Source organism: Hakea prostrata, chromosome 6 (genome assembly GCF_041222555.1).
Source record: "Hakea prostrata isolate BN-2017 chromosome 6, UWA_Hpros_2, whole genome shotgun sequence".
Classification (NCBI taxonomy): Eukaryota; Viridiplantae; Streptophyta; class Magnoliopsida; order Proteales; family Proteaceae; genus Hakea; species Hakea prostrata.
The window spans coordinates 22,507,876-22,521,793 of NC_142605.1; the positions used below are offsets into that span (position 1 = coordinate 22,507,876).

The 13,918-nt window shown below is 36.5% G+C and overlaps 1 protein-coding gene across 1 annotated transcript in view; it reads right to left on the bottom strand.

The window, feature by feature from the left end:
* Positions 1–9,721, bottom strand: part of LOC149012656 (myosin-1-like) — a 61,396-nt gene extending 51,675 nt beyond the window's left edge. Inside the window, exon 1 of the mRNA XM_089160225.1 lies at positions 8,362–9,721. Coding sequence (XP_089016351.1) covers positions 8,362–8,766 — 405 coding nt within the window. The 5' untranslated portion in view covers positions 8,767–9,721. The remainder of the gene's footprint in view (positions 1–8,361) is intronic.
* Positions 9,722–13,918: the final 4,197 nt, after the last annotated feature.

Consider the following 13,918-nt stretch of genomic DNA (forward strand, 5'->3'; position numbering starts at 1 on the left):
AACTAAGAAATCAAACTACACCATGCATATTATATACCCTGTGTCTAACTCTCAATTGAATGCCTAATCTCCTGTTAAAGCTGAGGGAATCCAGATAAACAATTATTAATGCTTAAGTTGTGTGCTGTCTAGAACTTAAAAGTCATAGAAGAGACAAATGAACGAGTTTATTAGTCATAACACATAAGTAGCTTCAGCCTTTTAGTTAGTATTTGGGAATTCACATGCTTAGTCACTTCTAATTTCCCCTTCACATTTTATCCACATAATGTTTCATTTGAAAAAATTATACAACAATTAGTATAAGTTTACAAAATCATTAAGTCTGTTTCCCCCATTTACCTACTGCATTTGACATTTGCCCCTAACTCTGCCCCTAATATTTAACCCTCTTTCACCTCAAAAACTAACAACCTATGATCCTCATTGGTTGTGGTGGCCCCTCCCAGCCCCATCCCTTTCCCTCCTCTTGCACACTCACCCACCACACGGCCCCACCAATGCTACTTCCTAGCCAGACCAACTGTGCAACTGCCACACTCAATCTAAAGAAGAAGGTAAAGTCTGGCATTAAATCATTTCCCAAATTCAAACACTACCACCGTTGGTTCAGCCACATCTGGAAGGAGAGCTATCTGCTGTCGGGCCATCAGCATCAGAAAACCAAGTTTCATGGCCGCCATTGTCAGGTATGTCAAAGAAAACCTCTATGTTTCAAGTCATTATAGATTAACAGAAAACACGCAGAATAGAACCCAAAGCGTGACATTCAAAAGCAGAGAACGAACATATGAGTTGATCACCATGCCACAAGGAAATACCACTAGATCTGCCTAGATTTCAAAGGGTTCTTTTTGCGAAAAAAGCACAAATTTTTCGCAGCTCTTCAATCTCTTTTTCTCCAAATAATGTATGGCAATGTGTCAGAGATGGATTGCCAGTCACTTCCTCATTGCTTCCCCCCACCATTACGAGTGTGAACCTGACAGATACCTAAAAAGGTTAAGAGAGAAGAAGAACGCACTAAATACCTGACTCTCTAATACCCCAAATTCTCATTAAATGAGAAATGGAAAGAAACTGAACTTTTACCTTCCTCTCTAGATCAATCCTTGAAAATCAAAACCAGTTCCTTTTCCTATCCAAGAAAAAACCCAATGAGGTCAAAGAAAAGGCAGAAAGTGAGAGGTATGGGCACTAGTTTTATTCCCAGCCTTCCCTTCTCAGGTACCTTAATTCTTGATTTCCATTAGAGCAACAAGACCAGTGAATTGCCCACTGATATGTTGGAGATGCCCAACCTCTGCAAGCTGAACACGCTACCAGTCTTTTATCCTATTCTTGTAGGAATCCACGAGAATAATAGAACAACTGGAACTGCCCCTGGAAGAAATTTTGGAAATCTATTTCTCTGGTTTTGAGTTATCTTAATTGTGTTCATTGGGTTTAGCCAAATCCAGGAGTAGGGGAGGGGTTGCAGAAAGGAAGAGGAAGAAGATGACTGCTGATTTCATTGTCCTTAAGGGTAAAGCCGTCAAAAGAGAAGGAAAAATCTGATATTGACTACGTTAGTAAACCAAACCCAGCTTTGTCCGAAAAACAGCAAGAGGAAAGCTTCGTGAAAAAAAACCCAAAAGACTCTGATCCTGTAATTTTTCTTTTTATTTCTGCTCATTAAATGATAGAAGAATTTCAGTCAAAATTTCGACCAAAATGCCTGGATTTTTTTAAAACTTAAACGAAATTCCAATTTTTTCATAAAAGTTATAGGTTTTGACCGAAATTTCGGAGAATTCAACCATTTCGAAGGTTTCAACCATATCGACTGAAATTTCGACTATTTCAACATTCCAACTTGTTTTTCCTCAGTTTTTGTTGATTTATATCCCATTTTCACCATATTTTCACAACTCATGTGCCTTCAAGCACCTCTTTTGCTCATCTTTTGCCTTCAAACACCTCTTAAGACACAACAACTACAAAGGAAACTCCAGTGGCAATAGAATGTGAAGCATGAACCATATCCAATAGTTCCAAATTTCCCTTTTTTTTTTTTTGTAATGATCTTGTATTGCCTTGAAATTAATATATGTTTAACCCAGGACTATGATCTATGACAATGTTTTGCTAAACTTTTTTTTTTATTTATTTACTACCATTTTTTCATTTTCTGATTTTTATTAATATTTTCTAAATTATGTACTTCAAAAAAGTACATATGTAGATATGATATATCGGCTTCAACTTAATATATGTGAGACACCATTACAAGATCTAGTTGGTCATTTTATTTTGTTGAGTTGTTGTATATGTAACCATTCTATCAAACAATTCATGTATGCCGATGATTCTATGTCTGTATGCAATACATTTGTGTACTTGTCGGAACCAGTCATTTGTTAGTATATACTTGAATTATAAATTTTCTTTTTTGGCAAACTTCTAGTTTCATTGTGTTTATTATGCTTTAAATAGGTAGGAGGCAAGAAATCAAATGAAATGGATGTTATATAAGGCCCAAAACCTAGGGTCAAAATTTCAAAAAAAAACCGTATGTTTCGACCAAAATTTAAGTCGAAACCTAAAAATTCCGGCCTTTTCTTAGGTCGAAATCCTGGTTTCGACCGAAATTTGTTCCTTGCATTAAATCCAATACATATATGAATGATGAACAAGAGGAAGACAACAATATTGAAATTAGTTATAGTCAGAAGGCCCAAAACACTTGTCAGTTGTCAAGTGTTGCAAGCATAAACAACAACCAAGATACAATACAAAGCAGTTGATGGCACTAAAAAAATGCATGTTAGTCATCCAAAGGAAGTCAAATAGCATTAATAAACATGGGGCAGTATAGAGACTTCTTTAGTAACATGAAATGCAGATACCCTGGAAAATCAGCAGATGCTCAAAAGGCTATAGATTCTATCAAAAAGATCAGTCAGATATTCATGAAGTCATTGTTATCCATAACCTTAACCTGAAATTTAATGTTACACAGCTATCATCCACCTAAATTCAACCCAGTTGCATAGGCTACTCATCAAGGATAACAAATTGAAATGTGGGTATTAGGAACTTAGGAGAGAGATGAAAATCAGATCCCTTTCCTAGTTTATTGACTGTAAATTATGTGTTTTACAAATGGCACAACGGTAATATTTTCCATCCTCTTAGCACTGGTGCAAGAGGTGTTCCCATTGGAATAAATAATACATTTTTAATAAGACAGCATATTTTAAAGGCTTCCTTATCCTTACTTCATTTAAACAAGGATTTATTTCTTAGAAACTCTCTTAGGAGAATAGTGGCAATAGAACTTAGATGGAATCAAAGATAGAACTGCAACTGAGCTCCTTGAGCCAAAGTATCAACAGCATCGTTTAAGAAGACTTATGCTACTTGCAATGATGGGATGAATTTGCTCAGGTAGTTCCTAAGATGCCACTGGCTGAGGGTGTACAATTCTCAACCTATTTTCTTCATTATTTTTCTCTCTTTTTTCTTTTCTTTTTTTCTTTTTTCTTTTTTTTCTGGGGGGGGGGGTGGGGGGGCACAAAGCAAAAAAGAGTTGAAATCCAACACTTCAATTTGCAATGAAGCTCATCAATAGAATATAGGCAATGAATCAACTCAAAAGGTCTACTAAAATTACACAATCAGCAAATTAGTGGCATTGAAGGTGAGGGGGAAGGTATAGGTAAGTTAGACAGAGAAGGGATGAAGACCAGATCTGATCCTCGGCTTCTGGTAGAAGTGTACAACAACCCATAGGCTTTACCAATGCATTAAGCAGACAGCTCCAAACAGTCGACAGAAAAATATATATATAACACAGGTAATGTGATGTGAACCCTGATTGTTATAAACAGCATAATGAAGCTTTAGCCACTACAGAAGGAGCATTGAAGCACCATTTTATCAGTGTTGGAGTAGCATGATAATAGATCAGCACAGTGTTCATAGCCAATGTAGCGACTTAATTCAGGTTAGATTTCTTCAATAATATTCTTGCCACTTGATTTTGCAGACATGCCATATTATTATTGTCCAATTGCAGACAGATTCATATGGTCTTTCACTTTGCTGGCATAAGAAAAAAAAACCATTTAGAATTTGTATTTACTGGTGAACAGATGAGCCACTCATTTTATAATTAATATGAACTCCTAATTGCTCTTCTGAATCTAAGTTAGGTATTTCCAGAGAAGCGACTTCTTCAGCATGACCGCAACTAGAAGATGCTAAGCATTCCCCCCTGCTTTTTTTCAATTCATTTCAAATTTTAACCTGTAAACTACTAGAATTAAATTCAGCTATTTTTAAAAAGTAGCATTAAAATTCAGCTAAATTGCTAGAGCCTGTTTGGTTACATGAGTCTGGAGATTTCAAATATCTAGAGATTTCAAATCTATGGAGTCATAATTAATAAACTTAACTATTTGGTTAACCTGAATTTGTGGAATGAAATTTGCTGATTCATCCTGAAGAACTGTTTAGTCGATGTGATTTTTGGAATGCGCAAATGTTTAGCACTTTTATAGTAGGGCTGAGCTAAACCCATAAATCTACAGATTCACATTTTTTGTTATATACACTAAATGTTTTCTATCTTATAGGCATTTTCAGGATTATTAATATTTAACCTATCCGGACTCCCCATGCAAACCACGCAGAACAGCTTCCCTGTAGTTGAATAGGGATACACTTCTCTCATTTTTTATCAGCAGTTGCAACCTATCTTTAGCAGCTCTTATCTTGATCACTGATATGATTTCCACTCCAATCATTGGTCACCTTTCTATGTGTACAGAGCAAAATTGATACAACCAACACATATAATTCATAACTCTATACAGTGGTATATAGAGCCAAAAGCTCCAACATCTCAATCGTTTTCTCATTTTTCGTCTCCTCTGACTACAACCTTATCATGCCAACACCTACACACCTCACCTATGAGGGAATTCTCCTACTCTTCTCATGCACGCCAACACATAGCTGAATATCCATCGAACTCACTACAATAAATTGCCTGAAAATCAAAGTATCTCATTTTCTTCAAGGCGTCAATCTCTTGGCCTACATTGACACTACCATTGTCTGCCCCAGAGAAGCTATTGCCACTCGTCTACAGAAATAATAGGACTCAATGTTCATTTCCTTTGCCATTGGTAAAATGTAAAGCAAGCAAATTTAGGATATTCACTTGTATCTGCCTTCACCTCTCCAACCACTACAAGAGTTCTGCCAATGAACATGGCTCTTCATGAGCTGTCCCAAGCCAAATGAAACAATCAATCAGCTCCTTCAACATGCCAAGTCTCTCGCAGATGAATTTATTGCTATTGGTTGCCCTATGTCACAGAAGATTTCGACATCCATGTTTTCAGTACTTCCTACAATGATTAGACTTTAGTACCATATTTGGTTGGTTGTTCGGGTCCTGCTCAATATTGATAGATACTGGGCCTCTTCTTAAGACATGAGTTTCTTCTTGCTCCCTCTCCAAGCTCTCCATCAATGCTGTGGATTCACCTGCACCAACCTCCACCATCTGAACCAGGCTGCTTTTCAGTCTTCACATCTGCCTAGTGTTGAACTCATACGTCTATGTTCATGTAACCAAGGATACAACTAATCATGGTCACAGTGGCTAGTTATTCCCCCAAGCTCCTCATCCATGGTGCTTTATCTGGCAAAAAATCAATCATCTCACACTCAACATTATTACCTCCAACCCCCCACCCCACCCCCTAAAAAAAGAAAGAAAAAAAACACTCGCCTCACTTCCCTCCCACCCCCACCCAATATAGCTCCATCTCACCTACATCCCCACTCCACAGCCCCTACAGGATTTCCACATAATAGTGTTACCCACGATGTCAGACCACTCCCTTGTATTGCATTATATGTGTACCCTACATTGATGAGGGACAGCTATATGGCAGCAACTGTAAGGGCCTTCCCATGACAAATGTTGGTTCCCCTATCTTCCTCTATACATACTTTTAAACTGAGTAATATCTTGCATTTTCCTTCTAATTCAAAACCCTTACTTTTATTTCAAAAAATTGGCATCCACCAAAATGTTTACTTTGGATTTTCACCCCTCCTTTTATTCATGGTTCAAAGTCTCAATTTTGGACCACGTTTCTGCCAGGGAGAAAACCAAGTTGGGCCAAAATCTTGGTGATTTGTTGCATTTTATTTCTCTAAATCAATGTCAAGTTTCAGCAAGAAGCATAAAATAAATGTAAGAGAAACAAGATTATGCTGAGACCTCAAGTCGATGCTACAACTTGTCCTCCAGCTAATCTCTGACCTTCAAAAAAAGGAGACATCTTGAAGAATTCAACAAGACCTCGTTCTATGATTTCTTTGTCAAGGATTCACTCATTTCTGAAATACTACACTCCAATCCCAGTGGTCATGGTCTCTATCATCTTCCTCTGTCGCCATCCTGTTCTCTCATTGAGCTCACCACCACTGGTAGCTGATGCCTCTGGCAAGCTCACATCGTTACAATCTCCCTTGAGAAACTTGCCTATCTATCATAAGATGAACCTATCTTGTGGCATGACAGCATTGCAGCATATATTTATCTACTAACCTGTTTCTTATTCTTGCACTAAGCACATCAAGATCTTTTTGAATTTTGCTTGTGAAAAGGTAGTGCACCATGAGTTACAAGTCCAATCCATTTCCACCAAAGATCAGCTAGCTGACATTCTTACAAAAGGGCTGCCTAGCCCCCTATCCCAGTTTCTGAAAAAGGAAAAGAAAAAGTTGAAGTTTTTGTTGAAATTCTTTCCATTGTGGAGGTGTGCTGAAACCTATCCTTGTGCATCCCATGCACAAAAGCTCACTGAGTTGGACTAGGATATACTTTAAACTCAGCTAGAACTATCCTCTCTCCTCATTTATCTCTCCACAAATGTAGTCTATCTCTAATTTCTTATCTATTAGAGTTTTTTACATGTGGGGTCCCTTTAGTGGACCATAAACTAATGTTGGGTCCCATTAATGCAATATATTACATGTGGGTCCCAAGAAGACTAACACCGTTAACCACCGTTAAGTATATTCAAATTTCAAACGTGAAAAGACCAAAGTCTTCTTGGGACTCACACGTAATATATTACACTAAGGGGACCCAACATAGTTTGTGGTCCACTAAGGGGACCCATACGTAAAAAACTCTATCTATTATCTCAAACACTAATATAATTTCCACTGCAGCCACGAGTCACCTCTCTGTATGTGCAAAATACAGTTGACATAATCATAATTCATAACTCAACTAACCCCATGTCATGTTTGGGTGCGGCATTTTTGCAGCCACGAGTCACCTCTCTGTATGTGCAAAATACAGTTGACATAATCATAATTCATAACTCAACTAACCCCATGTCATGTTTGGGTGCGGCATTTTGGTTTCCCAGCCACTGGGAGATTCAAACCTTAACTGGTCGGAATGGCACAATCCTTTGTAGGAATTGAGGTTGAACAATAGAAAAGCGAAGAAAAAAGAAGGAAAGAAGGGGACAAGAACATAATCATATTAAATAATGTAATGTAATTCAACCTAATATCCAAGCTCAATGCTATTTCAGGTACAGACGATGATGAGTAGTATATAGAACCCACAATTGTGAATTCCAAATCAAATATGAATCATTTTTAGAATTTTTGAAGTAAGTCTCACAGTTCACGTTAAGGGTTAGAACACTTTTTTCTCAGGGGTTCTATAGATTCAAAAGTGAAAAATCATTTGTCTATCTCTCTCTTTTTTTCTTTTTCTCCTTCTAGCTTTACATAATTGTGTAGCAGCTGCATTATACATCTGCCCAGTAAAAATACCTAAGGGTGACAAAAAGGTTTCTTTACTTGTTTTTCAGGTTCAGACAGATCATGTCACAATGTGAGAGTAACAAGAACCTGCTGGACTTTGCACATCCGCTGTGCAGCTTCCAATAGATGGAAGAACTTTTCAAAAACAAATATTGCGTTCACCTTTCTTCCTCTTAAAAGTATTTGGACAGACACAAAGAGAAAGGCACCACTTAACATCTTCTTGCTATCCAGGTATCCCCGGGAGGAAGAAGAAGAAGAAGAAGAAGAAGAAATTTAGGAGGGAAAGAAAGAGATGATGGTATATATGCTGATAGCTTTTTGGGCAGTAAAGAAAAAAGAAGCCTCCTTCAAAAGCATTAGATCCAAATTAGAAGTATGTGTAAACCATAGTGATGAACTTGCTGCAATATCAGGAGGGTAGATTCAGGGTAATAGAGAATAAGCCAACGGTTCCAACCAATACTAAAACGCAAAAGCACAACCTTCATAGGGGTCATAAAATACCTTCTTGGCAGCAGCATAAACATTAGTGTCACTCCACCTGGAGTCACTATGTGATGGCGAATGTATAGGCAGAGAAGAAGTTGCGGAATCCAAGTTTCCATCTCCTTCAAAAGGCTTCTCTGTCTCTTCTAAAGATACAGTTCTACTACTGTATGGAGATTCCTCATTGCTCTGCTCCATTTTATCTAAACCTTTCACATCCTCTCCAGCAGAGTCATCGTTTTCAGGAATGACAGAAGCAATTTTGGTACTAATTGTATGAGACCTCTCAACAGACCTGATATCAGAAGGCATTGATCGGATTGACTTTAACGAAGGTGGAACTCGGCCTTTTGAGGTCAGCTTCTTCGGCATTTTCCTGGTAGTGCTTCGTGATCCTGGTGTGTCTTTCCCGACTGGCGCCATCGGATAAAATTGAGAGCAAAATATGCTCTCTTTTACTCAAAGTGGGTCTTCAGGCTTAAGAAAACACAGTTCCTTGCAGTTACCTCTCTCCCAGTCCAACTCGATAGCGGGACCATTAACCGTGAAACAAAACACAGTTCTCTCCCCGATTTCCAAGAAAAACTGAAACAATTCAGAAGAAGTTATGGTTCTTAACAATATGAAAATAATAATTAGGTCCGTGAATCTTATCAACTGGAGCAATGACAAAGAATCGAAGCAGATAACTCGAAGTAGTGGCTCGAAAATTGATCGAAGAGCTGGACTTGTACTTTTCCTTTTCGAACTTCGGATTTCTACTTTCAATGGTTCCTATGTGTAACTTTACCAAAACGAATCAGTACTTCAGTTCTTTGATCTTCGACGCTTACACGCCCGAAACTTCTTCTAATTTCCTCCACAAAAACGATCCTCAAGGAATTTGGATTCCCAAACTGATTGTCAAATACTCAGAAGAATTCTATAAACAATCAGATAATCGCAGAAACACTAGAATAATTCCAGCATAACCACTCTGCAACTTCACAAATGCAAAGACCTTCAGTAAATCTCAGAGCTCCGACTGATCCACTTTTGCACGATCGGAAAAAATGACAATAACGGAACAGAATTCTCCGAACTGCATTAAATCTCGATCCTTCCACTGTCAAAAAAAAAACCTACAAAAACCAGGGGAAGACTCCACAATTTTTGCAGAAATTTTTCAAATATGGTGATGGTCTTACTCAACACAAACCCAATCTCAAAATTCAAAGTTTTGAAGCTTCCAAATGAATATCATCAAGCAATGGTTTTTTTCCCAGAGGATAAATTTCCTACGAATTCCAAAGCGTGTGGAGACGGAGACTGGAGACGAAGCAACTTTTGATTCGCTTTTCTTTTTTCTGTTTTTTTTTTTTTCAGTCTGAGAAAATGAATTTAGTTAGAGCCTCCGTTTTAAAAACCAGGACTTTATTAGTAATAAGCATATCCAATAACATGTTAATTTTTCTACCCAAAAAAAAAAATAACATGTTAATTTAAAAAAAAAATGCGAATCATTTCAAAATGACTATAACACCCATAACTATATGGAATTTTTCCGGTATGATAAATTTATGGAATTAGATGCTCTTGCATCTATACTTTTCCAATCATACGTCCCGGTATGCATCACGTCTTCTAGGCGTTATCTATGTAAGAGAAGATTCGAACTTAAGACTTTCTTGAAATAAAAAAAATCTCATTCATGTCGGTGCTGAGTAGTTAGATTTTTGATTTAGTACAAATTAGTCTGATTTGATACCAATTACGCAAACCATGCTCATCTACGATATTTTTGCATGATATCAAATTAGTATCGGATATCAGTCACATCCAATACCGATATGAATCGGCTCAAATGATCAATCGGGAAAGGTGGCGTTTGGTGCACTGAGAACTCAAACTGGACTGACTACCAACCACGCGCTGGGTTTGCAATTCTGTAACCTTAGGGGTACGTTTGGCAAATTATTATCTGATACAGATTTGTGCTTTTCGTGTTTGGAGTATTGGAATCTTAAATGGAATCTCCCTTGGATAACGGGAATCTGGGAAGGAGGGATTAAGGGTTGTCTCGTCATTTTAAAGTAAAAATGGTTGAAATTGTCTTGTTTTGACTTATTAAAAATGAAAGGGCGGAAGAAGGAAAGGGGACAATAAGTGAAGAAATTAGCGGGACCCGTTTCAAATTTGGACCGCTAGATCGGCATCAAAGCGTTAATGGGGTGGGCCAACAAATGAAACGATTTTCAGCGCATTATGTCAAGCACCACAATTTAAAGGAAGACCGGCAGAAGGGCCCCACTTTCAGCGTTCTGCCACGTTCGCCCATTTTAAACCGTCATAATAATTTGGCCGTCCATGATGAAAGCCAAAAGGACTTTGCTTGTATCGTATCGGTATGCCGGACCAATCAAAGCTCCTCCCTCTATTTCTGAACGCCGTAAAACGCGACAGCATTAAACAAACCCCGAAAAACGTAACGTTTCGGTTCACATCAAACTAACCCACACATTTGGTAGTTTCTCACTTTCTTGTCAATAGACTATTTTTTGAAAAATAAAAAATAGCCTTTTGATAATACGTAAATATCAATTATACCTTTTTCTAATTTAAAGAATAAATTCATTAAAATAAGGGCAAAAACCTCGTCATTGTATATATATAAGGAGAGCTCTCTACGTCAAGCAATTTAGATAATATTTTTCTTGACACCTAATATTTATTTTATGGAAATTTCTTTTTAAGTATATTTAATAATTTTTTTGGTATAAACTATAAAGTATATTTATTAATTATGAAGCATAATTCTCTTTCTTTTTTTTGGTAGAAATGAAGCATAATTCTCAACACTAGCAAATTTATAGTGGAACAAATAAATTTATTTTTGCTATTGTCTTTCAAAATCAATAAGAACCATATGTGATTACATGAAAAATATTTTTTACCATATACTTCACTTATGTTTTTTGTTTTTTTTGGTAAGTTACTTCGCTTATGTCAAGAGTGTTAATGATAGGTTAACATTTTTAGACTTATTTACAATTATTGTACATTTGAGAAGTTGTCACAAGTTAGGGTGCAAATAAAAAGCTATTAATTTATTTTTTAAAATTCCTTGAATAAAACAACTTGTAAACTTAGCATCATGTTCACGCTATTTTATCACAGGAAAATGTTATCAGTCAGAAAAATGCTCTTAAAAGTGGGTGAAATGATTACCTTGCCCATATGAATAAGTGAAATGTTATCCGTAGATAATTAGGCATAGCTTATTTTATAGCATACTTCTTCTGTTTTGTTTGGTAAAGTTATTCTACAGCGCACACGTAGCATACAAAATATAGATAATGTACATTGATTTACCAAACCATTCGAAGAAATGATTTTAAATTAATATTCACAAACATTTGATCTTCACGTCACTCTAACGTTAAAATTATTGTAATTAATATATTTGTTGGTTGTTGGTATTTTAGAATTGGATAACTAAATTAATTATATCTAACTATTTAATACTTTCAATTCAACATTCTTTAGCCAATAGTAGTTAACTTTAAGTCGTAAGAAGAGAATAAATTAAAATGACAAGACATGAATGTACAATTCTTTCATCTTTAATTACTTGAGAATTTACTAAAACCAAATCAAAACGCACAAATTCGTGTTCTTCGTGTAATATACATGTTTGTTTGTTCGTAATGATAAAGACAGACTTACAAACTTGGTACAGAAAAATTTCGCATAAACAACATTTAAGATGCAATTATTACTCAATGATTTGAAAAAATATCAAAAATTTTTAGTTTTGTAGTAACTTGCATTCAATAAGAATGTGTCAATCTTTCAAAGTTTAGGTCGATAATTAATTACACCAGCCTATATTCAGATTCCACGTGGCATGTTGTTAATGGTAATAATGGTTTTTTTTTTTTTTGTTCAAAGTTCTGATGCTTTGTCAACTTTTAAAGGCTACCTAATTTAATAATAAATAAAAATAAACGAAGAATAGAATAAAATCCTGACCACATCTTCTGTCATTGTCTTCTAACAAAGGAAAGGTATATATATAAATTGATTATCCAACTGCATCCAATTAATCCGAGTCCACCCGGGTTTTACCGAGTTGTCTCTCCATGAAAGTCCAATCGATAAAAGACAAGAGAGAGAAAAAAGCATGGCTGTGCACAGAAGCAACCCGGTACAGACACTCAGCCTAATTTCAGACAGACCATATGGCTCATTGACCCCACCATCAAGCTTGTGGGACCAGTGAGCTTGGGTTGCCACTTGCCAGCTTGTGGAGTCCAAAAGTCAATTTATTAATATTGACTATTGGAACTCTTATTGGAACCGTTAGATCTGTTTTGATTGCTTAAAAGTTGACTACTTTGACTGAAGATCATAATTTGGCGGTGGAATTTATTTTATTATGATAAACTTTTTTGGAGGTGGGAAGGTTCATATATCATAAACTTGATAAATATCCAAAATCTAATGTTTGACTAATATGTGATGGAGTATCTGGAAATTGCTGGAGATGCATGTGAATGTTTAGGATCTCAAATTTTATTTTATTTTATTTTGATTAAAAAAAATTCTAATTTTTTATTGGATTCGGCCAGGCTCAGGGCGGGTTTGGACCTATACAGATCAACAGGTTTTTATTGGTACCCCTAGATGCAACGTGAAGTAGGAATAATAATGTGGCATGTTACCTAGCCAAGGTGGTCATACAACTTGGCCTAGTACCACTCCATAGTTGGACAAGTTAGTTTATGTCCCCACGTGTAATTTGTAGTCTTTCGAATGAATTTTCCGTATCAAAAATGAATAAATAAATATACATGCATACCGCCTACATTAGATCCAACAAGAAGATTGATAATAGAGTTCCTAATTCCACATTATCCCATTTATTGATATCATGATTGCGGCTACAAAAGCATAGGGAAGGGTCTTGGTATAGTGGTTGATGGATGATGGATCTTGCCTAGACCTGCACCAGTTCGCCAAACATGACCATCAAACCGAAGATTGAAATGATTGAGGGTGGCGAAGCGGGACAAGCATGGCCTGACCTAATCTAGCTAGCCTTGTCTTCTTCTTTTCCCTAGCTTGGTCCAACCTAATCCTTTAAGCTCCTTCCCTCTCCCTATGGTTAGAGCCAGTCAACCTTGCTCAACCCCAAAGTTGGATCAATGTCTGAGTATTCTAACCCTTACTTAGGGCCAAGCCTAGGCGTAAAGGTGGAGAGCTTGGTTGAGTTAGGGTTTTGAAAAGCCAAACCCAGTCCAACCCTGTTGCGGACCTATTTTCGTATTTAATAACACTCTTATGTAATAAAACATTCATATCCCTACTATATCAATCTTTATAATTCCAAACAAAAGTTTAATGTTTTATTTTATCTCAAAACTTTCCTCATGGATTAAATCAATATATCTCCTTGCCTATCCTTTCTTATGGGCTTCATTGCTTTTGGCGTGAAATTTTACAAAGAATTCTATCAAAATGTTTCATGGGAAAATTTTCATAAAACATTTTACATCGAAAGAAACAAACGATGTAATAATGTCAATTCGAAAAC